At 37.0% G+C, this 27,955-nt stretch overlaps 1 protein-coding gene across 1 annotated transcript in view; it reads right to left on the reverse strand.

Annotated features, from left to right (window-relative positions):
• The window catches only part of NEK10 (NIMA related kinase 10), a gene marked incomplete at both ends in the record, with an annotated part of 107,109 nt that overhangs the window by 15,890 nt on the left and 63,264 nt on the right, over window positions 1–27,955 (reverse strand). Inside the window, 6 exons of the mRNA XM_082479416.1 lie at window positions 233–343; window positions 3,855–3,955; window positions 11,470–11,507; window positions 14,133–14,181; window positions 21,742–21,828; window positions 21,917–22,100. Of these exons, the coding sequence (XP_082335542.1) occupies window positions 233–343; window positions 3,855–3,955; window positions 11,470–11,507; window positions 14,133–14,181; window positions 21,742–21,828; window positions 21,917–22,100 (570 nt within the window). The remainder of the gene's footprint in view (window positions 1–232; window positions 344–3,854; window positions 3,956–11,469; window positions 11,508–14,132; window positions 14,182–21,741; window positions 21,829–21,916; window positions 22,101–27,955) is intronic.

The raw sequence follows: 27,955 nt of genomic DNA on the forward strand, positions 1-27,955 counted from the left end.
TGCCTTTAAAAAAATATTCTAATGATCAGACAAACGTAAAACCAATCTGTAGTAACTGCTTACTTAAGAGCCCTCCATATTTTCCAAATAAAGGATAGCTAGAGAGTATTCTAAATATCTCCTTTTAAAAATTGAATTTTATTCTTATATTTTTAAGATATTAATATTGACAGCTTATTTCAAACAGAAGAAGAGACAAAGTTGACCACAAGTAGTAATTGGTGTACTACACCTTTTTCATTTCTGATTTCAGATTACAAGGATTGCTCTGCTGACTGAAGAGGGACTTCTTGAATCTCTCAATGATTCTCCTTTTCAAGCTGCATTGCAAAGCTGGAGGAAGCTGCGTGAAACAGAGAAACAGACGTTTACACCTGCTGTAAAAATGACCTAATCAGCAGTACCATTATTGAAAAAATTAGTTACACCGCAAAAAGAAACATTGATATTTAACAGCATGGTGATAAACAACAGTACAAGAACTTGTACTGATTGATTTCATGGCATATTATAATAATGCTCCTTAGTTCGCCTACTTTGTTAGGCTTGGCATATCATATAATTCAGTCCCTCTAGCCTTGAAGGTAAAGATCATTATAACAAGCCTAATACAGGTAATACTAGATTTGCTTCCCCAATCAAAGTGCTAGTATTTGGTCGTTTTTCTACAGAAAAAGCTCATAGAACATTGACTAGATTTCATGTTAGCTATAACGAGTCACTCCAGCTGTTCTCAATCCATTCTCCACTGAGCCTGTATTTGTGCTTGGGATTGCCACAACCCAGGTGCAGGACCTTGCACTTGGCCTGGTTGAACTGCATGAGGTTGGCCCCACCTCTCAAGCCTGTCCAGGTCCCTTTGGATGGCATCCCTTCCCTCCAGCATTTCAACTGTGCCACTCAGCTTGGTGTCATCATCAAACTTGCTCAGGGTGCACTCAATCCCAACATCCATATCACCAACAAAGATGTTAAACAGCACCAGTCCCAATACCGACCCCTGAGTAATGCCACTCGTCACTGGTCTCCACTTGGACATCGAGATGTTGACCACAACTCTGAGTGTGACCATCCAGCCAATTCCTTATCAATCACATGGTCCATCCATCAAATCCATGTCTCCCCAATTTACAGACAAGGACATAGTGTGGGACAGTGTCAAATGCTTTGCATAAGTCCAGGTAGATGATGTCAGTTGCTCTTCCCTTATCCACCAACACTGTAACCCCATCGTAGAAGGTCACCAAATTTGTCAGGCATGTTTTGCCCTCAGTGAAGCCATGTTGGCTGTCATCTATCACCTCCTTATTTTTCATCTGCCTTAGCAGAGTTTCCAGGAGGATCTGCTCCATGATCTTGCCAGGCAGAGAGGTAAGACTGACTGGCCTGTAGTTTCCCCAGGTCCTGCTTTTTTCCCTTTTTAAAAATGGGGGTTATGTTTCCCCTTTTCCAGTCAGTGGGAACTTCACCCGACTGCCATGACTTCTCAAATATGATGGACAGTGGCCTAGCAACTTCATCCACCAGTTCCCTCAGGACCCATGAATGCATCTCATCAGGTTGCATGGACTTGTGTACCTGATGACAATTCTATGGTACGTACTACCCTTTTGGAAGGATCTCCTATGCTGTTTCTGTATAATTGCTTATACCTGCAGACAGTGTTTGTAAAACTATGATTTTCTACCATTTAGTATTCACTTTATAATCACATCGTTGATGTAAATTCACAAAGTGCCAACTGCACTGAATTCAGGAAGCTTTTTAACTACTCAAGGAAGGTTTGACCACTAATGATTCACATTCAAACACTGTCACAGTATACATTATACAGATTTTTTTTCCCATTGGAACAAATTACTGCTCTTGGATGGCTATAAATCTGGAACAGCTACACTGGCCTCAAAGGAGTCTTGATTTGCTCTGGCAAACCAGGCATCAAGGTTACATCCTAAGCATAAAAGACATCCTAAGCTGGTTGCATACGTTTTTTTGTTACAGACAGATACCACTGTCTTTTCATGCAGAGAAGGCCTTACACATATGCTTTAAGTCAGATGTTGAATGTTCCTTAGCCTATAAGTGAGTAAAAAAAATGACGCCTTAGGAAAGGCCTGCAAGTTACTCCATAAACTACATGCCACTGCAATGAACTGTGTGCAGTTAATGTACCATGGGCATACTGGGACATTCTGAAGCAAAATTGGTAAAGAACAAGTCCACTGCTTGAGAAATTCAGAGTTGCCTCAGGCACTGGTGTTCAATTTTAGCTTTTGTTTTAATGAAATCAGATGTCAGATCAGTTTGGGTTTTGGTTTTTGTTTTTTTTTTTTTTTTTAAAAGGCCAAGGATTTACATAATGCTTTTTTAAAAGCTTCCTCTTACATTGTTTTCCCGAGATCACTCTGACTCTTGTTCCCATGGAAACTGGATTGGGAAGGCTGCTGACAGCCAAGAACTAACATGCAAGAACTCTCCTCTGGTAAAGTTCATTTTAGAATTGTCAGCTGAAATATGTAACAGAGTTTCAGAAAACAGCTATGTATTACAAAAAATATTCTACCTTAGATTTGTAAGAACATAAACAAGTACAAGAGAAGCACATAATACACGGTGAAGAAGTACAGGTATGGATCCCGGTTTCTCTGCCTTCCCATTCTGAAACCAACTGACACCAAAAGCATCAAAGTTGTTACTACTGCTTCAGTGGTCAATTCTGAGCAAGTCTTTGAGCTGCTGTTAGTTCTCAGTTATTGGGCACCCATGTTATGATAACTTGCATTAATTAGCAGGCTACTTGAGAAAACCTTCTTCAACAGAGAGGATAGGTTCACTAATGAGCATCTTGGACATACTCCTAATATGGCCTGTAAAGACTGAACTGCCTCACTTGTGTTAGCAGGGTAAGGAAATAATTTCCATTTATTTTAAATAACAATTGTTTTCTTTGTCTCTGATAATTTATTTCCTGTATTACCTGTTTTGATAAGCTTGACGGTTAAAAAAAATAAAAACAAACCTGTAAAACACACCCAAGTTCAGTTATGCTATTTGTTTATAAACAAAAAAAAATTGGCTCAGCAATCTGAAATCCCCTGAGGTGATAAACATAACTTGCCAAATATAAAAACTCCATTTTGGAAAATAAACAGATGTTTTAATTAATAATAGCAAATTTTGCAAGTAACTGAATGGCAGCTATCTTTCTGGAGAACAAAAAGGTTTCCATCACATTTTTAGTTGAAATTTCAATACAGATTTGTATCAACCGCATTGTGGCTTTGGAATCAGCATGAAATAATTTCAACTGTCTTTCACTATGAAACATTTTAACTTAATTTTAAAATAAATCTTAAGTTCGAAAAAGATCTGACATTTCAAAATATTTAACATATTCAGGATCTGAACTACTGCACCAGAAATCCCCCCCAAATTATTACTATTTATTGTTATAAAAAATATTACTTAGAAGTTAGTCAGAAATTATTGCTGTAGAGGAAAGCATTTTATGTAGTCTCTATGTCAGTGTATGGTATGAAGACACTTAAAATATTCATATTGGTGGCATGACAGAATGTTGTAAAAATAATTTACTGTACAATCTATTTTTCTGAGGTGAGCCAATGAATTTTTTTTCATATGAGTCAATTATTGCCATCCTCCACATACTAATATTCAAGGTTAGTCTTTATTTAAATGATATATTTTTAAAGCATCCTGCCATCTGCAAAAATGTCAAGTTCTGTTGTTTTTAAAGAACGGTGACTAAATTAGCAGCACTTTGCAGTACCATCATTTTGACAACAGCAAATAACTAAAAAGTATGGAATGTCAGAAGCAACAGTAATGCATACTTGAGTGATGAAGATAATTTTGTGCAGCTGAATAAGAATCTGCTGAACAGGGTCACTGATCTGACGCACCTTCCTTTGTGATACAGCAATTCCTGCCGATGCTGTAGATGACAACAGTAAAATCAGGAGACCAACTTATTTTGTTGCCTTAATATATTAATAGTGAACACTGTTTAAAACCTGTAGATGTAAATATTAAGTTTTAATGCATGACTTGTTTTTCCAACAGTGCTGGGAACCAAAAAAGTATAATCTAAAAACTTAAAAGATTAGACAATGTAATTGATAATGGGTTTCAAAAGAAAAATCCCTTTATCCGATTCATTTCTATGTTACTATAAGAGAAAAGAAGTATTACTGTTTCTCACTAATCATAAAAGTTTTGCCACACTTATTCAAAAGGAAATTTAAAGATATGATAAACAGAATTTTCTTATTTTAACTGATATTTTTTTTACAAAGACTAACACACATGATATTTATTTTTTATATATTTTGATGTTTTAAAATTTATTTTCATATCCTAGGATAGTCCCTAGGAATTATAATAAAATGTTTGATGTGGACCCTTTGGAGACCAATTTTATTAAAATATATTTTCATGTTGCCTTATAGTGATGTGTGTTGCTTTATTCCAGCTACTTTTCATTTCCAAAATCTAGCAAGAGCATGTTTTGAGAGAAACCTCAAGAAAACGTGCAAGAAGCTATGAATCTCTTGGGTCTTCTTTAATTTGTGTCCTGGTTTGAGGTAAAGCAGAACCAATTTTGTTCAGTAACTTCACTTCTTAGCTAGGCCTCTCTAACTACTGAAATTAACAGCATATTGTGCAGACAATATTCACTCTCTCAGAATGATGAGACCAATGTTTATAGCTGATGCCCAGGCATGGTATGCAGAGAGGCTCTTGCTTATACTTATTGCTATAACCCCCAAGGCCAAACAACTTTGGTTTTGCCCTGTTGGAGGGTCAGAAGTGGAAAAGCGTAGAGGGATCCCACCTGCAGGGAGGAGCGGACAGGACAGGTGACCCAAAAATGAGCAACAGGGCATTCCATCCCATCTGCCTCATGCTTAGTATAAAAGCTGAGGGATCAAAGGGACAGCCCTCTTCCTTCAATGGCCGACGTCTGAGGAGGACTCTGTTTCTCTGCCTGTCATCCCGATCCGGAATCCAGATCCCGTCCGTCACTGAGTCCAGCCTGGGACTGCCCCAGTGCCAGCCGGTGTCGTGACTGTCATCTCGGGAGCTTGATATGGTTTTGTATATATTTTATTATTTCTTTTTATTTTATTATTAATATTTCATTAAAGTAGTTTAGTTCCTTCTAAACTCATAAGTCTCTTTTCCCTCCTCTGCCTCTCTCCTTGAAGAGGGGTAGAGGGGAGCATCTGTCGGTTCCATCTGGGGTTGCCCAGGTCCCCAGTAGCGGATTTGGCCTAAATCACGATAATCTGCATCAGAAAATCAGTTGTTTCTGTTCTTTGTCATAAATTCCTCCCCACCAGAGACCACCTTATCTAAAGGACATATGATGGAGACTGGAAAGGACCTGTTACCAGCATTCTCCATGATCAAAACGACATCATCAAAACACACATAAATGGCATTTTTCATGTTTAAAATAAAAGAATACTAAGCAAAGAATAATACTGTAAAAATTCTTCTCCCCACATAGAATACAGACAATTGCTCTGTATTAAAGCCTGTATGTTGCTTCTGCTTGTAAATTTCACAAAAATAGTAGTGTTGACCGGGGAATATAAGGGAAAAGTGGGTTTTAAAAAATTTTAAATGCAAAGCTAGTTAGATATTGATAGAAAAATGCATGAGGTTAAGCAAACCACAAAATGGGGTTATGCAAACCAGAAAATACTAACACAAATTCCCATGTTCATATGCACGTAGTTATGGGCTATGCACATTACATTCCATTCCACCCCCCGGCCCTGCCATATTATATGGGATATAAAGTTGTCCTGGCTGAAGAAAAAGACTAAACTAATCTAAAAATTAAATGTTTTATCAGTGTTGAAAAACATTGTGTCTCTTAATATATATCTCCATATCATTTCTCTAAGAAATAACATTTCAAGTAGACTTGTACACCAGACAGATCAGAAGATATAATATTCATTGACTAATTACTAAGAAGAGATCGTGAAGTTGGAGATCCACAATAAGAAAGTATTGGCACTTTGAGAAAATAACATTGCTATAAGTTGTTTCTAATATTTTCTTCTAAAACAGATATTAAAAAAAATATTTTTTAAACATTGTATTTGAACATTTCCTTTAGCTATTACCTAACAACACGCATAATAGATACGCATACACCAATTCAAAAATAGTGCACACACAGGTTTATATTTTAGTGCTTAACTATTTAATTGGGTATCCAAATGTGATCTCTATTAAAAAGCATCCATCATACCTGATGGTAATGACACTACATTGTGTAGTACAAATTCTGAAGTAAAGAACAGAGTCAGTCTGGAATTAAAAGGGAAGCTTTATTTTAGAATTAAGAATATTGCAGTACTTAACAAATTTAGGCTTCCTCATATCACCTTTGTTAGTGATACAATATGATACGATTATTTTATTGTAGATTTTATTTAGATAAGTGTGAATTAATTATTATGACAAGGAGCAAGAAAGATGAATTTTTAACTTATGAAAATAGTGAGTATGTATAAAACTGTTCTCTTCCTCTAAAGCTAGACTACCATCCTCTCTCAAGCAAATCCATGTACATAATGTATATTTTTCACAGAGAAAAACACTGCAAAGGAAGTCATGCAGGTATAGAAGCTATACCTTTCTTTCAGCAAAATAAATTTAACATAATTTTAACCTGTTCAGTTACCTCTATCAGAAAAAAAACATATATCAGCTATGTGAAAATATTAAGTTCTTGGGATCAAGAATTGAAAACAAAAGCTGAAAGTGAATGTTTATTTTCCCCATTGAACCACTGTTTGGGACTCATCACAAAGAGCCATTAAATCAGATACGATCTTGGTCATCCAGAATTTGAGATAGATATACTTGTCTGCTGTAGGTGCATTTTTTTCTTGTAGTACAAGTAGCTTGGCGATTAAAAGCAAAACTGCCCTAATTTACCAGCTAGTAATATCAAATATCCATGTGATTTGTTTCCTGCCATATTCAATGAGATATTTGAAAAATACTAGTCAAAGGCAGCTTGATAAAAAGCAAAACCAAATTCCTTTGATTACCTAAATGAGTGAGCATTACTTAAAATTTACAAAGCACAGTAAACTCAGTACTGATTTGTGGATGATATATCTAAAAGGTTGACTGCATTTTGTTAACTAAAGACCGTTATGAACTTCCCTATTGAACAACAACAACAACAAAAAAAAACTATTTGTGTTTCATGGAATAATTTTAGTTCCAGCCATAAGAACCAACAGACAAATACTGCTGATCAAGCTTTAAGCAATTTAATAGAACTGGGGCATAGAAGTAAATATTACGTATTCTACAAACCGTGCGGATTTACAAAATTTCATTAGGATTTTCAATATAACAATTAAAACAAACAGAACAGCTTGATTCTTATTTACCTAGTGCTCCTTTATCATGCTTTGCCTGCTGAGAAAGAGCATAGAGCCAAAACTAAACCAGATTATTGAATTTTTATGTGGTAAACGAGTCGTTATTTATGATTATTAATCTTATGTGTTTAAGTCATACACACTGTCAGACCCAGAGATTAAATAAAAGCTTATCAGCAGACTGCCATTATAAAATACTTAGTGTATTACTGAAGTACATTAGTTACCGAGTATTAGACCTGGAAGCTAAGCAAAGAGCTTAGGACCAAGTATTGAACTTCAGCCAGCAGCCCTGTATCTCTCCTAAATACAGTTGTCTCTAAACTACACTTCAGAGGCTAATTTAGATCCATATTCTAAAATTTCCTCATACAGAAACACCTTGAGGATCATACAGTCTTATGGACAGATTTACATTCACCTAAACCTTTTTTTTTTTTTTTTTTGGCAAAGTGATCTGGTATCAAGAATGAAAATTCTACTGAAAGGAAGATGAAATCCAGATACCAAAGTTAGTTATCCCACAACCAAACTATTATCATTTTTTTTCCTGTTGAATTTCTGTGCTGGCTATTTTAACAAGAAGTAGAAGACAGACATTCACAAACTGAAGCGTCTAGGGACCAACCAGATCTGAGTTGTGCTCTAACAGAAAATAAAGAGATACAGCAAATGTCATTCTCTATCACAGAGACACACATTTCTAGCAGGATTAGGAAGATAATGACACCATTGCTATTGTCATTTTTTTTGTGGTAATGCCTTTTGGCAGATGGGTTGAAAGAGGCAAGTGAAATTCAGTTCAATGTTTTTCCCTAAGCCTCCTCTTAATTATCAATAAGAGGAAAAGAAGTCTTGCATTTCCCCTGAGCCACTTAAGGAAGAATTTTCATTGGTCTTTCTGCTCAAGTTGACAGTGGAAGCCATGCTATAATAACCTAAAATATTACATACCATGACAAGAACGATTTTGGTTTAGGTCTTTTTGCTTCATTTGCATCTCTCTACCAACTGTTTCAACACTGCTATATTCAATCCCAAAATAAATAGCATGGTCTTGCCGTCACTACTTAGGAATCTTCAGTTTTTGTTAGGACACTGATAAAAACTTTACTTCCTTGGCATATTACCTTTTTCACTGCTCCCTGTGGCATTTGACTTCTTTGCTGTCAATGGCTTGTATTACAAAACAAAAACAAATAAATGAGTGCCCTTTCCTTTGTGGGTCTTCTCAGACTATTTTTTTTTCCCTGAATAAAAATATGCTTCAAACTATGTAGTTGCCAAGACACTCTCCATGATATTTGAAAAGTCATGGCAGTAAGGTGAAGCCCCTGGTGACTAGAAAAGGGAAACATTGTATCCATTTTTAAAAGGGTAGAAAGGAGGATCCTGGGAAATACGGACCTGTCAGCCCCACCTCTGTGCCTGGGAAGATCATGGAACAGATCCTCCTACAAGCTGTGCTAAAGCACATGGAGGACAGGGGCGTGATTTGAGACAGTCAGCACAGCTTCACCAGGGGCAAGTCCTGCCTGACCAACCTAGTGGCCTTCTATGATGGAGTGACTACATCAGTGGACAAGGGCAGAGCTACAGATGTATATCTGGACTTCCGTAAGGCCATTGACATGGTGCCCCACAACATACTTCTCTAAATTGCAGAAATAGGGATTTTATGGACTGTTTGGTGGATGAGGAATTGGTTGGATGGTCGCATCCAGAGGGTAGTGGTCAGTGGCTCAATGTCCAGATGGAGATCAGTGACAAGTGGTGTCCCTCAGGGGTCCACACTGGGACCAGTACTATTCACTATCTTCCTCCATGACAGACAGTGGGATCGAGTGCACCCTCAGCAAGTTTGCAGACAACACCAAGCTGAGTGGTGCAGTTGACACACCTGAGGGACAGGAAGCCACTCAGAGAGACCTGGACAAGCTCGAGAAGCAGGCACATGTGAACCTTATGTGGTTCAACAAGGCCAAGTGCAAAGTCCTGCACCTGGGTCACCAGCAATCCCAACCACAAATACAGGCTAGGGGATGAAGAGATTCAGAGCAGCCCTGCTGAGAGGGACTTGGGGGGTACTGGTGGGTGAAAAGCTGGACAATGGGCACTTGCAGCCCAGAATGCCAACCAAATCCTGGGCTGCATCAAAAGAAGCGTGGCCAGCAGGTCGAGAGAGGTGATTCTGCTCCTCTACTCCACTCTTGTCAGACCCCACCTGGAGTACTGCATCCAGCTCTGGAGCCCTCAGCACAGGAAAGACATGGATCTGTTAGAGTGGGTCCAGAGGAGGGCCACAAAGATGATCAGAGGGCTGGAGCACCTCTCCTATGAAGACAGGCTGAGAGAGTTGGGGTTCTTCAGCCGGGAGAAGAGAAGGCTCCGGGGACACCTTATAGCAGCCTTCCAGTACCTAAAGGGGGCCTACAGGAAAGATGGGGACAAACTTTCAGCAGGGCCTGTTGCGATAGGACAAAGGGTAGTAGCTTTAAACTAAAAGAGTGTAGATTTACACTAGATATGAAGAAGAAACCTTTTTTACAATGAGGGTGGTGAAACACCAGAACAGGTTGCCCAGAGAGATGGTAGATGCCACATCCCTGGAAACATTCAAGATCAGGTTGGACAGGGCTCTGAGAAACCTGATCTAGGTGAAGATGTCCCTGCTCACTGCAGGGAGGTTGGACAAGATGGCCTTTAAAGGTCCCTTCCAACCCAAACTATTCAATGATATCAGCAAACAGAAAGGACTGAGTAGGACATAATATGGATTTTCCTGTTGTTCAGTGTATAGAGCTTTCTCTTTTTTCTATTATGATAGTAACAATATGACTTACCAGTCTAGGAAGAACAGATGTAATGTCTACTTGTAGTGTCTATGTGTTTCAAAGACAGCTAGAGACAAAATATTCAGCTAGGAACTTGAGGAGTTCCCATAAAGTCCATATACTCCAAGACCACTCCACAATTATTTTTTTTTTAAATATAATTTTAAAATTTTTTTACGATTATTTGGGGGATGAGAGCATGGGTGTGTGAATAGGCTGCTGAAGACTTGATCAAAACTTTTAAGAGTTTTACCCAAAAAGGAAAACATTACTGACAAAAGATACCAGATTTGCTCATGTTACCCACAGGACTGAAAATATTAACAAAGGCTAAAATGTTCGTCTGCAGATCAGTGTAGCTCTGATACATTATGGCTGGATAGTGGGTTTAAACTGTGTGTTGTTATTAAAATGACATACTTCAGTAAACAGCACTGAGAACTGCTGGAAGTAGACAGCAAATTTTGATTTGTACTGCATAATTTGAATTCCTAATACAATTTTTCTATCAAAAAGTTGTGAAATAGAAGTTAGTACAGACAAAAAGTACTTTTTAATGAAAATATTTGAACTGCTCAAATTAATTTTCTTTCAAATATTATTTAATTCAGACAATATGCATTCTGAAATCACAGCTTTTCTTTCTTACATACGGTGAAGCTTCTCAATAAGAAAGACAAGTATCTCAAATGGAAAACGTGTTTCATCAATGATAATGTACAAATACATGATAATTTACAAGGGCTGTCTGAAATATTCCTTTCATTGGAGAAATTCCCATTGCATTTGGTAAAAGTTTAGCCAGGATAATGACCACTAAAGTGAGGTCTTACTGGTTTACTATTGGAATTCATATTTTTAAAAAAATCCTTAAGGATATTTCAGATATTTGTATTTGAAATGTAATTATCTCATTTTCTAACATTTTAATATATATAATTATTAGATAATACTATCATTTTTCATATAACGAACTACAACTAGAAGACTGTAAGACTTCCACCTTGTCACAAATGAATACTCTGTTTTCTTAGTATGGGCCCTGTGCACTCTCAAGAAGAGATCAATAGGCAGTAAAGCTGAAGAAATAAAAGAGGAGACACTCTATATGCAACAGAAGGACAAGGTCTAAAAACTTGGAAATCGTTAGGTTTAATTTAAGTTAAAGTTTGATTTTGTTGCAAGCACAAAATTACCTGGTCGCAGTCTTGATCCCGGACCTTCAATATAATCTCTATTATTATTTAAAAAAAAAATAATAAAAAAGTAGTTTTAACTGTGTTTGTCATCAATGACTGTAGAGGAAATATTAGTATCCCCTGACTCCTTCTCATGTTTCCTCTAAAGGAAATCTGTCCAAATTCACTAGTTTGTAACTGTGCATTTATAAGTCACATAAAGGCTGGCTTACTCTACATGTCCAAAATAGCATGACTTCTACTAAATAAAAGTTAGACTCCATTCTTTTCCCTGCTCAGTTTTCAGCCTGGAAAGTACAATCATAGTAGACAGGATTATTTAAAATCTGTCTATTTATACAGACAGATATTTAAAACTCGATAATCCACTAGATTGCAAATTATTTTGCATTTCTAGATGCTTAAGGACATTTCAATTAACCCGTTTTATGGACAGAAAACATAAAGAGTAAAGCAATTATTGTTCAGAGGATAAAAACAGGAGTAATAATGCATACAGTACTAGTAAGTGGGGAAAAACAATTAATTAATGTTACATCACCAGGACAGTAATACCTCAATGTCAGAAATCCAGGTCCAGATGTTTCAATGCTAGCTTCTGCTCTATACACAAACACTGTCCCAGCCCACAGATTTCACTAGCTGAGATAAGCAACAACAAATGGATACAGACAGATGGGGAACAGAAAGAACCGGTATGATGTCCTGATAGATGGCAGCCTCAACAGCCCTAGCATAGCAAGAATTTGTATATATTTTTAGGCAGTAGGGAAAACTACAGTTTCAAAGAGTGGTTATGAAGAAAGATAAGGAAATAGTTTGCTAATGTTTATGTGAGGGGCAGAGATGGAGAAAAATACACGTGCTTGCTCAAGCATCAGGAGGTTGCCATTACTGATTGTAGCAGGACTAAAGCTGGAAAGCTAGTGAGTGGTAAGTGACAGACTGGATGGTGATATGCTAAGAACAACTCTGAAAGCAAAAATAAAGTATTGCATTTGAAGTGATAGGAAAAGCGCAACCAGTAAAAGGATACACACAGAAGATGGCAAGGTTGAAGGCAGGGCTGCAGAAATTCTCCTTGCAGCAGTCTTCTGAATGGGCATTTGAGTTATTAGAATGCATGTATCAAAACCAGGAAAGACGTTTGCATGATAGTCTTTTGAACCCAAGTTCAAAGAGTTTTAGCAGCATGTATTGATAGGAAAGGTTATATCTTAGAGGTGGCAGGCAGAACAGTGAGACTTATTCTGAATGTAAGAACATTGAGGCATGTGCAAGTTAAAGTGGATATTCAGATGTCAAAGTATGAGTGAGGATGGATGTTATTTTCGAGAATGATCAAAACCTGAGCTAATGGGCAGGACTTCAGGTACAGGCAATTATGACATTCCTTTCGGTTATGTGGCACTCAACTTTATGGCCACATGGCCAGAAAGAGATCTTACAGAGATGAGCAAAAATTTAGTACAGACAGAAGGAAATACATCTGGTGTATACAGCTAAATTAATGATTTGCAGCATGATTTTGCAGGTAGATGAATAAGTAGACACATTTGCCCATGCAAAGGCAAGATGCTGAAGAAAAGACAAGAGAATCAGTGATAAAGCCACGTGTAACATTCAGAGGAAATTAGATGAACAGATAAACTAGTATCCTTCTCTATGGTCCTTAAGAATAGTTTCAAAAAATAAGGGGAGAGTGAGAAAAGGACAGAGCCAGAAGAGTCAGAAAAGCTGATTTTAAGAAGACAAAGACAGCTCTCGTGGTAAATAGCAGATCAAGAAAGCAAAGGAACTATTACTTGGAAGAGGTCATTAAACAGCTTAGTAAGACTTGCTACAGTAATATTCCTTAAGTGAAAGCTGGATCAAACAGGGTCTGTGGAGAAAAGGGGGAGAGGAATCAATGCTGTTATTATAAATACTTCCCTAGTTAAGTTAAAGGTAAGAGGAAAATTTGTTCAAGAGGCAGACGGAGCCAAGAGTGATTTGAGTTTTTATTTTTCAGATGTAAATGAAAAGCAGAAATGAAGAAACAAAGAACAGAGTCTATGAACAAGCGTGGTGCCAAGGAGATCAGAAAAAATAATGGCTGGTCAAGAATGTGTTTGATGCATTTCTGAGTAAATAACAGAAGAAAAAGGAAAGACATTTAGAAGGAGAATGGGGATGTCCGTGCCATATTCTGTTTGTTTGTTTCCTTTTTGAAAGAAATGAAGACTACAGAATTCCAAAAATTAATATCTACATTTATATAGAAGGTCTAGAGGAGTTCAAAGGGACAAGATATGACTCTGCAATATCTAATGCACATGCGCACTTTTCCATGGTAAAACAGCTGCTTAAAATACCAAAACAGAATTTGGCTAACCAACTAATGTCAGGTTAAGCTGATATAGCAAGGTCCACTTTTAAAACGATGTATGTTTAATGACAGCCCTTAAATTACGTAAAAATTCTGTGTGCAAACACCCTCTAACAAGATCCTCAAGCAGACTGACTGTCATAGGCTGAGATAAAATGAACTTGTAATGATAAGTAAGGAAATGTTTCTTAAAGGCAATCACTCAACTGTTCCACTGTGAAAAGACTAACTGGAATTGATCATAACAATGATCAATTACATAATCTATATTAAAATCATAAATCGTACCTACCTATTCTGCGGTTGTCTTTCAGAAGCACTAAAACTTCGTTTCACTATACCTGAAACAAAAGCATAAATATTATCTCTGCATTAAAAAAAAAAAAAAATGCGAACATGCTAATATTTTTTATTTCCCAGACTTGGTGTCAAAATAACTTTTTTGAAGCAGTGTTAAACAAACTCCAAATCCCCATTTGACTGTGGGGCTGCAGTTTGATGTATCAAAAATTTGCTTGCATCATAACTAAATTCTCAGCCCCACATAGTATTTTAATAAATACTTTCAGAATTTCACAGAAACTAACACCACATGCTGACTTGATGTCTACAGAAGACGTATGTGGATTTGCATTAAATTACTACAGTTACTGCTACCACCATAGCCACAACATCGTCTCTAGTCTGGATAAAAAGCTAGAATATTTGCCTACTTTCTCTGGGGACCTTTGATGGGTTGTCTAAACCTTGTTCTACCATGGTTTTATTGCTGCCATTCTATTAGCTAACTATTCAAATTACTATACATGCAATAACTTAGTTCTTAAATAATCCTACTGATTTTAAGACCTCGAAGACAGGGGTATGACCAGTTATTGGTCAAACATCAAATAAGCAATACAACTGAACCCAAACATTTATGTCATTTATTACATAGTGTGAAAAAAATGTGTGAGGGAGGGGTAATGTTTGATGATATTTATTATTAGTGCACTTGGAAAGCATTGTCTTAAAGCAAGTATTTTTCTTAAGAATTTGTGTTAAAACATTCCTATAAAACCATTTCTTTGATGGTAATTTTGACATGAGACCACTCTCTCCTACAAATGGTATCTCATTTTGAATAAGGAATAAGCATGTTTAAATCAAAAGATATTTCAGCTAACTGAAGGTCTGAGTAGAAAGATTAGGAAATTCTTCTACAATTTTCCCATACAATTAATGTATTGTAATACAATACCCCACGTCTTTGTCTACATGACATGTTTTTTCAACATTAGTAACATCACAAGCATTACCATAGAACAAAAACAGAGGCATCTAATCACTCAAACAGTAGCTAAGAAAAAAAGATTTTACACCAAACTTACACTAGGTCTTGTTACAGCAGTTATATTGGTTCTAGAGCAACGGTAGAGGACTTTCAGAGAACAAACACATTTCTGAGAGTCTTAAATATTTTCTTTGTGTTCAAACATACTTTCTGTTGTGCCCTGAAAGATAGTGCCTCTATTTTTCCTACTTTTCTAAGATTCTCTGAATTAAAAAAAAAAAAATCCTGAAGGAGGCTTGCATCTGTCACACAGAATTCACTTCAAACCCAAAAGAAACGAGACATCTTTAGGCCAAATCTTTCTCCCTGAAAAGAAGACACACAGACAGACAGAGAGAGAATGAAAGAAAAAGAAACAGTGTTTTACTCCTTGCTAATGCTTTACTTAGCAAAACAGATATTAAAACTGAGGCACTTTGGCCAAAAGAAGGTTTGATAAGAGCAGTTGATATACATAATAGCAAATAAACTAGGCCCTTAAAGAAGCAAAGATACTTCAATTAACTTTAACAATGAGACAGGAAAATAGATAGGAAAATACAGTATCCACTGTCTAGAAAGTAAAGGCGGCCTTTGGAAATGAAAAAATATGATTGTACCTACTCAAGGAACAGATATTTTACCTGCTTAGGATGCAGACACAATGGTACAAATACAAAATTAGAAGCTCTGACTGAACCTGAATCATGTCGCTTGGGATAAGGATTTTGAGTTACAACCTCAGACACTCTTATAACAAAGACTATAATACATTATGGGAATATATGCGAGAAAATCTGTAACAGTAGCCACTTGGCTAGAAAGCTATGTTTGAACACAGCTGTTTGCTAGAATTTTAAAAACAGCTCCCCTTTCCAAGTATTCATACACAAAATTGGATTTGAAATACTATACCCTTTGGCTGTTTCAAATAAACGGTCTCTCTATCAGTAAAGGGCTCATATCCAAATTTGCTTGATCGGTTTGATGACTCACCACATTTGACTTGCTAATCTGCCAGTTTATGAGTGTATTTACAAGTGCATGATATTTCACACCAAAGAGTCTGCCTCACCACTCACTGTACATAGTAGAGCTGCAGTATTTTCTGATTCATATGCTAAAGTGAGGAGAATACTTACTAATGCTTAAAAAAATAACCCAACCAGAAATCATGATGCAGAACATCACTAAGCAATAGCCAACAGCCTTCAGTCCCATTTTTATTGCTAATTATTATGTTAGAGACCCACCAAGCAGCTACAACTCTTTATATTAGACGCTATGAAAACACACTGGAATAATTTATTCAATAACTAAGCATGAGGAGACTCAGACATCTAAAAATCATTGTAACAAACACATTCATGTGTGTATACACACACTTATTGAACACTAATGACTTTTGCTATAATCCCTCATCTTCTGTGTAAGGCACATGCTAATCATGCAAAGCCAGACAGTGAGTGAGAAACAACACAGATGTGTAGGAAAGTTAACTAATATAAGTCATGAAGCACACAGTGCATCCTGATGTTCAGCCCAGGGTGCTACCTGGACCATATTTCCTTTTACCATGATTATTCCTTTGACATGGGTGGGAAGAGCAAGGCAACATATATTTTGTTCAAATGCCTTGCAAGAGGGACTTTCTCAGTTCAAGATGATCTCAAGGAAAATGAAATATAAATCCTCCAACTCTTTCCTGCTTTGTGCCCACTCTCGTTGGAATGTGAAAGACGCACAAAAGCCAAAGCTTTTGATTCTCATCAGCCTCCTTATTCTGAATAGGTCTATGAAGATTCCTTAAGGACATTAAAAAATTAAAATTATACATATCTCAAATGAGTCATCAAGAATTTTTCTGACTGCTACTTTGGTCTTTAGTAGCTGATGTAATTAAAGCAACTTCAAAGGCTTTAACTTCATAACATGCATTGACATCAGTGCAAATCATACAAATACATTCTAATATGCAGTTTAGTGTTTTTCTCTTGGAGGCACCTAACCACGTCATTTCAAAAAAAGAGCTTATAACATGATACGAGACCAGAAAAACCTGGGAAGATAGTAATTTTTGCTTTGGCTTTCACTTTTACTTCACCGGTATCTCAAAAACAACTCTGAAAACCCTTTCAAGTTTGATCAGACTGGTAGGAAAATTGAGTCAAGATTTTGTATTAGCAGAAAACGTCAATAAATCTCCATGAATGAAATTGAAGCAATGAATGTGGTTGTTTTGGTGTGTTTTTTTTTTTTTGAATGACAGCTTCATGACCTTTTCAGAAGAAAGGTCAAATTACCTTTATTTATACAAAATACTGTTAGTAAGCTGCCCTTAAATCACTGTACACTGGAATGGGCAGTCCCAACCATGCTAATTAAGGTGTTTTGCAGAGCAAACAGAATTAAGTTTTTTTCTCACTAGCAGTGAGTTGCAACAGAAGTTGCAACAGAACTTGCCATAAACTTACTTGAAGCTTAAGTCAAGCTTCATACAGGAAAACCAAGTCTTGGCAGATTTATTCTAGCTGATGTCTTGAGCAAAGTTTCATTAGCCTGAGGTCTCAATAGAAATCTGAATCTCAGACAAAGTTGAATTGGGAAAAACAAGCCTACAAAACACTAACATCTCCAAAATTCTTTACAGACAGCCCATTGTGCAAACTACAGGTTTCTTAATGCAATAGTCATTTTCAGCAAATTTCCTAAGCTTTCACCTCACACTCTAAAGAACCATACATAGCAGATGTGAGATGATCTTACCCCTAAGACTTGCTAAGATATCTGTCTTATGTAAAGAAAAATATCTTCTAAAATCATGAAATCCAAAGAATACAAGTGGTATGAATTAAAAAAAAATAAAGAAAAGCTCTAGCTCTGCAATGACAGAACTTGCAAAATATAAGGTAGCTGCCTGCAATTAAGCCCAAATTTTGAATGAAATTACTAGCTCTAGACAGCAAGTGACATTACAGAATGGGTATTTATTTCCTACTGGGTTTGCTATTATCCTCAAAAATAGTTAAACTTGGAGCTCAGTGATGACGTAACCTCAGAGCCCAATCGTTTGCTACATACAACATGCAGAGTTCCTATTTTGAGACTATCCTAGTTTTAGAAATCCCCAGTTATTCAACTGGATAATATTGACTGCTTTGAGTATTACCTGCACAAGACAAGTCCTGGCACTGTATAAACAAGTTGTTTTTCTAAAAGCTCAAAGAAAGATATAGGAGACCTTACTGGAGTTACATCACTAGAATATTCTTCTGGCCAATCTGTGGTCTCTTCATTACGTGGCAACTCTGAGTACTACTGCATTGCAGAAGCTTTGCCAAGGAAAGGAGTCCTACATCTCAACACCTCTGCTTATTAATCACAAGTTAGGTAAGTTCAGATATTCCTCCAAATAGTGGAAACATATTTCAAATTCTGAGATAACAGAAAAAAACCCAAAGCAAGTTACAACACAACAACAGGCCTGTGCATTGAGACTTTATAGCCTCATGAAAAGCTAGTAGCTGAGCAATTCTGAAAGGGATCTATATTGCACGCTTACTTTTTTTATTGTGAGGAAGGTCAGAGGGCAAGTACATAAAACCCTAGGGACTAGGGTTTTCTTATAGCATATTTTACACAGAACTAGTCTTTCAATGTGTTTAGGACATTGTCCTGATTGCAGTGTAAACGAACATGATTCAAGGAAACAAAAATATTTTCCAAAAGCATCCCCAGACACAGAGTAAAATTTTAAACTCTCTCTTACCCAACTGACATAGTAGATCTACTGGACTATTATGCATTAAGAGACACCACATATTTTCCTGCTATTTGATTTTACCAGCAGACATGCAGGTACTGCTACACTGTAAATCAAAACCAAGCAAAAAAACTTAAATAGGACTAAGCTAAGGTAAAGTTGGTAACATTCTTAACTTTAAAATAAGAAAAAAAAATGCAGCTAATAAGCTGTTATCATCCCATCACTATTCGTTGTTTTTTGACTCAATATGTCCCTGCCCTCTGTCAATCTTTGCAATTTCAAATTCTAAGGACTTCAGGGATAAAAACCACATCTCTCACTACTGCCTCTATGCTTCCAAAATGTGCAGAATCTTGCTGCTGTAAGATTAATCATTTCAAGTACCATGAACAACTATTCCAGAACCTATATACCCCGCATTTGGCAATCTTAGGAGTTGTTAACGAAGCTGGTCTTGTAGAACTACATTGTCTAGACTAAGAAAGTAATCCTTTTCTTAAAGCATAATTGAAGAGCACAGGGTATATAAAATTATTAAAATATTGTGAAAATTAGTGGACTATAAAAAAAGCTAACCACTGTTACACTGTCACTCACATGCATAACAGCTTCTGAGCCACTAAACAACTCAGCATATCACAACTTTTTACAAAACACCATCCCAGTTTTAAATTAGAGCGATATTTTTCTACATTTGCAGATCATATTTTCTTTGAAAGTGATGTGATGGCAGCATGATTAGACAAACCATTTCAAAACCCTGGATCAATATACCCGTAACTGAAACTCGTATTTTCATGTTAGCACTTTCCTAGCTAGCTAGATGAAAGTTGGTCAGATTTTCCCCTGTAATGCTGCCATTCTTGACAAAACCATGGCTCATAATTCAAACACTGTTAGCCACTTATTAGCAATGAATGGAGCATAACCCAAGCAATACTCAAGTATCCCAAATTTATAATAACTTTTTTAAAAGCTGGCTTTTCTTTTTCCCTGAGAAGAAGAAAAATTTGCCAGCATTAATTACAGCTGATCTACAACGCTAACTTCAAGCATTCAGTGGAAACTTCAGGTGATCTAAGGATGTACGACTTCAGAATTATTTTTCTGAAAAAGCAATCCTGAAGTATCTATATAGCAATTAAACTCTATGCTTGGAGGAAAATGGACAATAACTTCTAGAAATGCTGATTAAAGTTACTGGAATTAATAGGAACTGATCGGATCTTTCCACTTAAAGTATTTCATTTAATCAATGAAAACCTGGCACAAAAGTATTTAAATATTAGAAAAAGTTGATGTTTTGTTAGTGTCCAAATCTTAACACAGAAAAATTAACAAGGAAATCATTACTAGTAACTATTTGGGTGTGGCAAGTTACAAACTCCACAAAGATTTCAAATGTCTGTGTACAATGCTGAACTAGCCCACAAAGAATTACATTTCTGGGAGATGCACAATGTGTTATTCTTCAGTATAAACACCAAAATAGAACACTGCCTCTGCAGGCTGTGTTTCCTCAAGGGGTTCCTCTATGCAGCCCCTTCCCCACAGTCATACTAGGCTTCCCTGTACCCTGTGACCTTCTCTTTTTACTCTCTTAGCACAAGAAAGTAAAAAAGATAAAGCGTCTTTTTTTTTTTTTTTTTAAGAAAAGCTTCATAATAAACTCAGGGTTGCTTAGCCACAGCTCCCCCAGACTGTAGAATGCCAGGCTATCCAGTTACAATTAGCAAATCATATGAATGGATTTTAAGTAGAATTATCAAAATAGTTATTTGCTCTGCACTAATGGCTAGACATTTCAATTAAAAGGAGTCCTATTTCTTCAGTACCTAGGCCAAAATCTGAAGGAAATCTCGCTAGCAAATAGGACTACAAACAGAAAAGTAATGTTAGTTTTTGAAGCCTGGGACCTTGCAATAACATTTGTTAATCTATCTTCAGACAACCACATTCCCTTCCCCTCTTTAAACGTACAATTTAAATCGCCCCCAGATTTTCTGTCAGAAATTCAGGGGATGAATATAAATCTCAAATTTTGCTCAGCTCTAATATCAACCTTTTTCTTCTAGTACAAAATGCTGTTTGATTTTCTCTAATCAGAATCTCATCCCATTTAACAGGTAGACCATAGTAGCTCATAATTTAGCAGGTAGCTCACAGTGGTTACAGATGTTTCACATATCTTTTTTTTTTCATTTTCATATTTAGAGTATAACCTAAAAAACTATTACTTAAGATAACACCCAGCACAGCTGGTGCTTCCCTATCTGATTACCATAAATAACTATAGGCAGAATTAATGCTACGTTTTGTCACATAATCCCTTTCTAATTCGAATCTAATCATTAAGCATTCCTTCAATTCCATTTGGTCAATTCATCTACACAGCTAAAGCTTGCCTCTTCCAACTTTCTTTTTTACACCCTCTAATAGGGCAGTTCATTTATTCATTTGCATTGCATTATTGTTACTGAGACAGTAGTTTTTAAACTGTCTTCCTTCCGTTTCTTATCAACACTGGTTATCTCATGCTTCAAATCTAAAAACACCTTCTTTGTCAAGGTGCCCCAAAATATTCCAGTTTTCGTAGCCATTTCTGCAAAACATAGGGAGAAGCTACACAAAGACTAATGTGATGCAAAATGTATTATGCTGGAAATGGCTGCCACAGAGGTACAGTTATCCTATTTTTCTTTTCCTTAGCACCCACAACAGAGAGTGAACTTGCAACAAATCATGAAATACCCTAATATTTTGGAATAAACAACTACTTTGCTGTTAGAAAGTAGTGTACACTTCATTCTTAGGGATTCTTACCCATAGCAGACTCTTTCAAATTACTTGAACTGGAGCTGCTCAAGTTGTCCAACATGTCCAGCTCATCATCCAATTCAGAGAACATATCTGTGCATAAAAATGAGAGCAGAGAAGCTTTTAACCCACCTCTGACCAGAATAATAGTATTCCTGATGCTTCTTTTGCTAATGGCTACCTTTCTCAGAGTTCTCTGAAGTGCTGTGATCCTCTACCAGGATTTCTTCATACGTTCTTTCCTCATCTTTTCCACATGCAGATTGACAGCTCTCAGCTGGGAGGTCAGTATTTTCTGAAAATTCACTTCTACAACTGGCTGCTCCACTGCTGCTGCTATGAAGACTCAACTTCTCATAATTTTTCTGACAACAAAGAACAAACAGGAAGTGTTACATATTTTCCTATGTCCAGCACTCATTAGAAAACCTGCAAATGAAAGTGTCACTTGTGTATATACGCACGCATAAAAGATACACTTTTTGTTCCCACTTAGCTGTTAGTCCAGGATTACATGGTACCCGGTTCAGGCACTGATTCTAACTTCAGAGCAAAACTGTCAAACTCTTAATCTAAACAAATCTATTTTTACCCTTTACATAAAAAGCATCTTAGTTTTTGATGAAAGTCTTCTCATAACAAGCACAGAAAGTGAAAAAAAAATGAAATAAATGCCAGACAATAAAGAAATAATGAACAATATAAAAAATTGAAGACTGGACAAAGTAGGTTCCCAGATACAAGCAATAGGAATCATAGAATCATAGAATGGTTTCGGTTGGAAAGGACCTTGAAGATCATCGAGTTCCAACCCCCCTGCCATAGGCAAGGACACTTCCCACCAGACCACGTTGCCCAAGGCCATGTCCAGCCTGGCCTTGAACCTCCCCTCTTCCAGTTTAGAGCCATTCCCCCTCGTCCTATCGCTACATGCCCTAGGAAAAAGTCCTTCCCCAGCTCTCCTGTAGGCCCCGCTTAGGTACTGGAAGGCCGCAATAAGATCTCCCCGGAGCCTTCTCTTCTCCAGACTGAACAGCCCCAACCCTTTCAGCCTCTCCTCATAGGAGAGGTGTTCCAGCCCTCCGATCATCCTCGTGGCTCTCCTCTGGACATCCTCCAGCAGGTCCATGTCCTTCTTATGTTGGGGACTCCAGAGCTGGATGCAGTACTCCGGGTGGGGTCTCACAAGAGTGGAGTAGAGGGGCAGAATCACCTCCCTCAGCTTGCTGGCCACACTTCTTTTGATGCAGCCCAGGATATGGTTAGCCTTCTGGGCTGCGATCACACATAGCTGGCTCATGTTGAGCTTCTTGTCAATCAGCACACCCGGGTCCTTCTCCTCAGGGCTGCTCTCCAGCCGTTCCCCGCCGAGCCTGTATTTGTCCTTGGGATTGCCCTGACCCAGATGTAGGACCTTGCACTTGGCCTTGTTGAACTGCATGAGGTTGACTTGGGCCCACCTCTCCAGCCTGTCCAGGTCGCTCTGGATGCCATCCCTCCACTCCAGCTCGTCTACCTCGCCATACAGCTTGGTATCATCAGCAAGCTTGCTGAGGGTGCACTCAACCCCACTGTCCATTGTCGCTGACAAAGATGTTGAACAGTACAGGCCCCAGTACCGACCCCTGAGGAACGCCACTCGTCACTGCTCTCCACTTTGACATCTTTGAGAGACTCCTCAAGGCTGAACCAACCAAATGCTGACTGGCATTACCAAAGCAGAGCTAAGAAAATCAAAACATGGAATATAAATTATTTGCCTGTAACATTTAAGTGCTGAATCTTGCCTGTAGCATGAGGTTCTTTAATGAGTATAAAATTCTGCCTCTGGTGCGGTGTTTATAGCTTTTCTGGAAAGAATAGAGATCCCTGATCCCTGTTATTGCTTCTACTTTAATACAACATATTTTGAAGGCAGACTGTTTTTATGATCTCCTTGTATATCGTTCTAAGTCTTCGCATATTATTTCTGTTGTGCATAAATAAATTCATGCTTCTTTTTACTCTATCTTGTCAGAACAAAGTGCAATAAAGGAGAACAGGAGACAAATTATATAAATATATCAGATTAAACAAGTGGGTATCTTTAATATTAAAGTAGTTTCAGGACATAATACATTCCTAAATTCATTCCTACCAAGTGTGTCAAAGACAATTTGGCCTGTATCCAAGACAATGTTCTTCCAAAGTTTTTCCCATGAAGTATTTTGACCTTATTGGGACAGAGCAGAATGGGTGCACTAGAAGCCCTTCCTCAGAAACCTAACTGCACCCCTGAGCAGTGACTATACCACTGCCTGCATAATGGTCTGCTTCAATTACTTCCCCATCTTTTGTTCTATTCCCAAAACTATAACTTAACTTGTAAGAGATGCCTTGTCAAGCTTTTCTTTTTAAATTCAAGTAGGAAAAGATCGTTTTATACATAAGCACTGGACTGACCTTATGTCCAAGATGCCACAATAGCAGTGACTTCAGCGTAGCACAGTATGGCAACCACTAACGATGACTCTCAAGCTGACTTAAAGAGAGCAGTCTAGTCATGGCATATGAACACACTTATTGTGCCCTAAACAGTCAGTGCACAATTACTGAAGAGAACCAATTCACCTGTTCTATATAAAAAAAACATAGTAAAGAGAGAGGAGGGCCAAACTGCATGGACATTTCAAACTTAAAACTCCTTTCAACACTGCCAATACTGAACTTCACACTCAAATGACTGATTTTTAACAATAACTTGTAAATCAGGTGGACCTAAGGGGAAAAAAAAAAAAAACAAAAACAAACAAAAAAACCCAAACAAACAACAAAAAAAAAAGATCAAAAAGACTGCTGTTACCAATTGGTGTCAGATTTAACTGCCACATCAAGAAACAAAAATTGTTTGAAATGCGTGAACTGAATTCTGTAGACCTCATGATAAAAATAATCATCAGACCTGCTATAGAAAGTGTTCAGAGATCAGTGAAATGTATCCTAAAGCCTTAAAGCAGTTATATAAACTGTAAAGCTATAACCTGTCCATACATAAAATGTGGTCTGTTTACATGATATCTGAACATAGAGAAATACAGTATTTCATTACTAATCTGGGAGTAATATATAAATTTACTGTGATGTATTTTGCACTACTTAGACAATAGATAATAATTTTCAAAAGTAAGTTTATATACTGTTGTTTCTCTTTTGAGTAGGATGCCTGACCGATTTAGAAGGACAAAAGTATACTGACTGGAGGAGTCTGGGATGCAAGTTCAATACCACTTCTGCTTAGCATTGGAGTGGGACCATAAGGACCTACATAAGGATATAAGGACATAAAGAACAGAATTCTGTGAGAAGAACATGGAGAATGTATTCTCCAATGCCTTGAAACAACCATTTCCACATCCTCAGAGAGACTTCTTTCAAATAGGCAGAAAGATACTTATCCTTTGAAGAAATCTGTGAAACAGTGGGATATTCAACACATCAGAAACACTGAAACATGAGTTAGGTTGATATATATTAATTTGAACTGTGCTCGTACGTACACCTGATTCTAGAGCCTAGTATTATACAAATCTTTCTGGAGGCTTCATCAGTTGATCCATTTTTTTTTCACTTTTTCATAATAAACTAGTGCCTCAGTTTCCCAATGGGGCAGATTGTTTGCCACCTTTGTTGAAACAAACTCTGCCTTCTAGTATAAACAAACACAGTTCAAGAGAAAATCTAAGGGGAAAAGAGTCCCTGTGCAAAAAATATTCAAATTATGAACCAATAATTTTTTTTCCCAGGATTCATCTTTCTTTATGATTGAGCAAAAGCACGTCTGGAAACACTTGAAGTTTGTGTCCCAACCATGAAGAAAAACCTCAGTCTGCAAGCTGAGACTCTTCATCCATATCCTGTATATTTGCACTGTCTCTCTCTTCACTGGTCACCATTACTCTCGTAAAATCAGATATACTTTCTTTTCGGAGAAATGAAACCCAAACTGGTCTGTTCAACTTCCAACAGGAATCTTATCTTTTATAAATTGAAATTAACACTGTCAAAAAAAGTAGGCCTAACTAAAATAAAGATATTGATCTATTGTTTAGCTCTTTTTTGCCAAATTGCTGTCCAGAAGAATTAACTTTTCTGTCTTCAAGAAATATAGAGCTCTCTACTGGCATTTGCAAACAGTGTTTAATTAATCTTCTTTATTAGGGACAAGTAATTACAGCATTATACTAGTCAATTGAAAGAACTACTTCCACTATCAAAATATTTGTAAAAAACTAGAAGATAGCAATAAAATGAGTAACAGCTAATATTACATAGTCAGGAAAAAAAACATACTAAATGAATGTGTTTCTGTACCGGGGTGACAGCTCTTGTGCATTGGGAACAAGAAGTGGATGTTATTAATAATGGTTTTAGTAAAGCTTTTGTCAATGTTTCTCATCACATCTTACAAGAACGATAGGGAAGCATGACCTAGACAAAATCACGATCAGTTGGCTGTACACTTGACCATAAAAATCATATTCAACTTGGTAACTTCGTTGAGTGTTCGTTAAACTGAAAATGGGTAGTGAGCACAGTTTTTCAGGTTCCCTTCTGACCTTGTTCCAAAACCATTCAATGTTGTCACCGAATTACAATGATAATCTGCACAATGGGATAGCAAGATTGCCTATTAAATGTGCATGGATCGTGATACCTTCACATCATATAGCATATTACAGTATATACATCATACACAAAGTTGCATCAATGCAAGTGACAACAAGTTTCGAAGAAAATTTTGATAAACTGGAGAAACTAAAAGAACTGGTGAAGTTTAAATAGGGAGAACGCAAAGCTCTGTGAGCAGAGAGAAACAACTGTACAAATGCACAGACTGGTCAGACAGCAGCTCTACAGGAAAAGATTTTGGGGATTTTGGTGGGTCAGAAACAGAGCATGACTCAACGATACCATGCTGTTATGAAAACGTAAACATCATACTGGGACATACAAAGAAGAGAATCCTCTCTAAGAACTGTGTAATCTTTCTATTTAATACCAATAAGGTTCTCAGTTGGAGTAAATGAGCCCAGTTTTGAATACCACACTTCAAAAATGTGGAAAGACAGCAAAGAAGAGAAATGAGAATTATCAGAGGTCTCCAAAACACTACTTACAAAGTAAGGCTAACGGAATTTGACTATTCAATCCAAATAAAAAAATTACTGAGGACAGATATAACATATAAGAGAAAAGAAATAACTCTTACATATTTTCACTGTGGGGAGGACAAAAAGTAAGCAGCTTAAGCTGCAAACAGGTAAAATTTTGGTTGGATTTTAAGACAGTTTAACAGTTCAACTATTGCATCTATCTGTGATCCTGCAGAGAGAAATAAGTGTTCATACACTATATAACAGGTTTGCATGTGCTCAGTAAATGCAGTGTTCTGGGGACATTCTGGACTTAATGCTCTCACAGCAATTATATGAAATTTAAGAGTGGGTCTGAAAATTTCAAGTGTCATGTACATCCCATACGCACACATTGCATACATCCATCTAATATGTCCTGGAAACAAGGCATACATAATAGATCTACTCTGTCAGGTATAGAAAGTGAGACAAACATTTTCTGAAAGCATCAGGCTAACTGCAGGTATAGTATATATAGCACAGTGTATATGTGCTATGGGTATGCCCAGGTTTTCCAATTGTCTTCTGACAGTGCTTCAGGCATCCTCATGGTTTTCCAGATGTTATCTTTGGATGAAAAAAAAAAAAAAAAAAAAAAAGATTCATTCAGACATAATTGCTGAGTGTAAAGACAGTTTTTTTGCATTTCTGCTGGTTCCAAATTGTTCCCTAATTTGACATAGTTTGCCTCGGGACAGACTTGTGCCACTTGACATTTTTATGACTGACAGGTCAAATACCTGTCAGGAGTGACGTAGCTCTAAGGGTTGGAGATGGACAAGATAATTTCTGACAACTCTTCCTGCCTTATACTCTAAGATTCTATTAAAGTACTTTGACACACTAACAAATTGAAGCTGAATTAAACATATGATGGGTTTGTCCTTAATAGTTTGATCATATATTTTCACAGGTAGTAACTTAGCTGTGATGACTATTTTCTACGTTCAGCAACTGTTTAAAAAATTATACCTGCACAGCAGGTTTTGTATAATTATTTTATTCTCCAAACACAAATAGTCTAAATCCAAAAAAGTTACTTTATT

Source organism: Vanellus vanellus (genome assembly GCF_965231255.1).
Source record: "Vanellus vanellus genome assembly, chromosome: 2".
NCBI lineage: Eukaryota > Metazoa > Chordata > Aves > Charadriiformes > Charadriidae > Vanellus > Vanellus vanellus.